Raw genomic sequence first — 642 nt, 5'->3', positions numbered from 1 at the left:
GAATGCCGTGCTGCTCTTTAGGGTCTACATTAGGAGGTTAGTAGTTTCAAGACTTAGACTGTGTCATCAGGAAAGGGATATTTCTCTCTTTGCCTCCTCCAATTCCAGCCCCATCATGGCTCTGGACAGTGGCCCAGCAGACTCAGCTCTGGGGGCCTCAGAAACCAGAGGAGAACTCCTAGCCTGATTGCCTGCCTGATCGCCAGTAAGAGGAAGACAGAAAAGTCAAGGGCTTGAAACCTCGGCACCCTGGACCTCACAAGCAGGAGAGAGATGGACTGGAGCAATGGCATGACCTTGGAGTCATCCAGTGAGAAAGCAGGAGAACCTTCTTATCCAGAGGCAAGGACGTGCAGGCATTGAAAGGGTACCCTTCTATCAGCCACACAGAAATAATACTCTCCAGAGGTCACGTTGGAAACAGAAGGAATTACTAGAGGCTATGGCTTCCCTGGGCTAGAAGGGGGCTCATTAAGTGGAATTTCCTGGTTTCCCATGCAAAGCTTCTCCCCACACCCTCCCCTAGCCCATGGTGACTTACTTGTGAGTCCTCCTTTCTTACCTAAGAATCCTATGAAATAATAGGCGTTATTTGGTTTTCCTCCTAATGCCCCTAAAGACTGTGGCATCTTAAAACACTCC

At 49.5% G+C, this 642-nt stretch overlaps 1 protein-coding gene across 1 annotated transcript in view; it reads right to left on the bottom strand.

The window, feature by feature from the left end:
* ATG4A (autophagy related 4A cysteine peptidase) overlaps positions 1-642 on the bottom strand; it is a 73,594-nt gene that overhangs the window by 13,452 nt on the left and 59,500 nt on the right. Inside the window, exon 9 of the mRNA XM_006142830.3 lies at positions 563-641. Within this exon, the coding sequence (XP_006142892.1) occupies positions 563-641 (79 nt within the window). The remainder of the gene's footprint in view (positions 1-562; position 642) is intronic.

This window comes from Tupaia chinensis, unplaced genomic scaffold, assembly GCF_000334495.1.
Source record: "Tupaia chinensis unplaced genomic scaffold, TupChi_1.0 Scaffold000082_1, whole genome shotgun sequence".
NCBI classification, from domain to species: Eukaryota; Metazoa; Chordata; class Mammalia; order Scandentia; family Tupaiidae; genus Tupaia; species Tupaia belangeri.
This window is presented reverse-complemented; position numbering and strand designations above follow the sequence as displayed.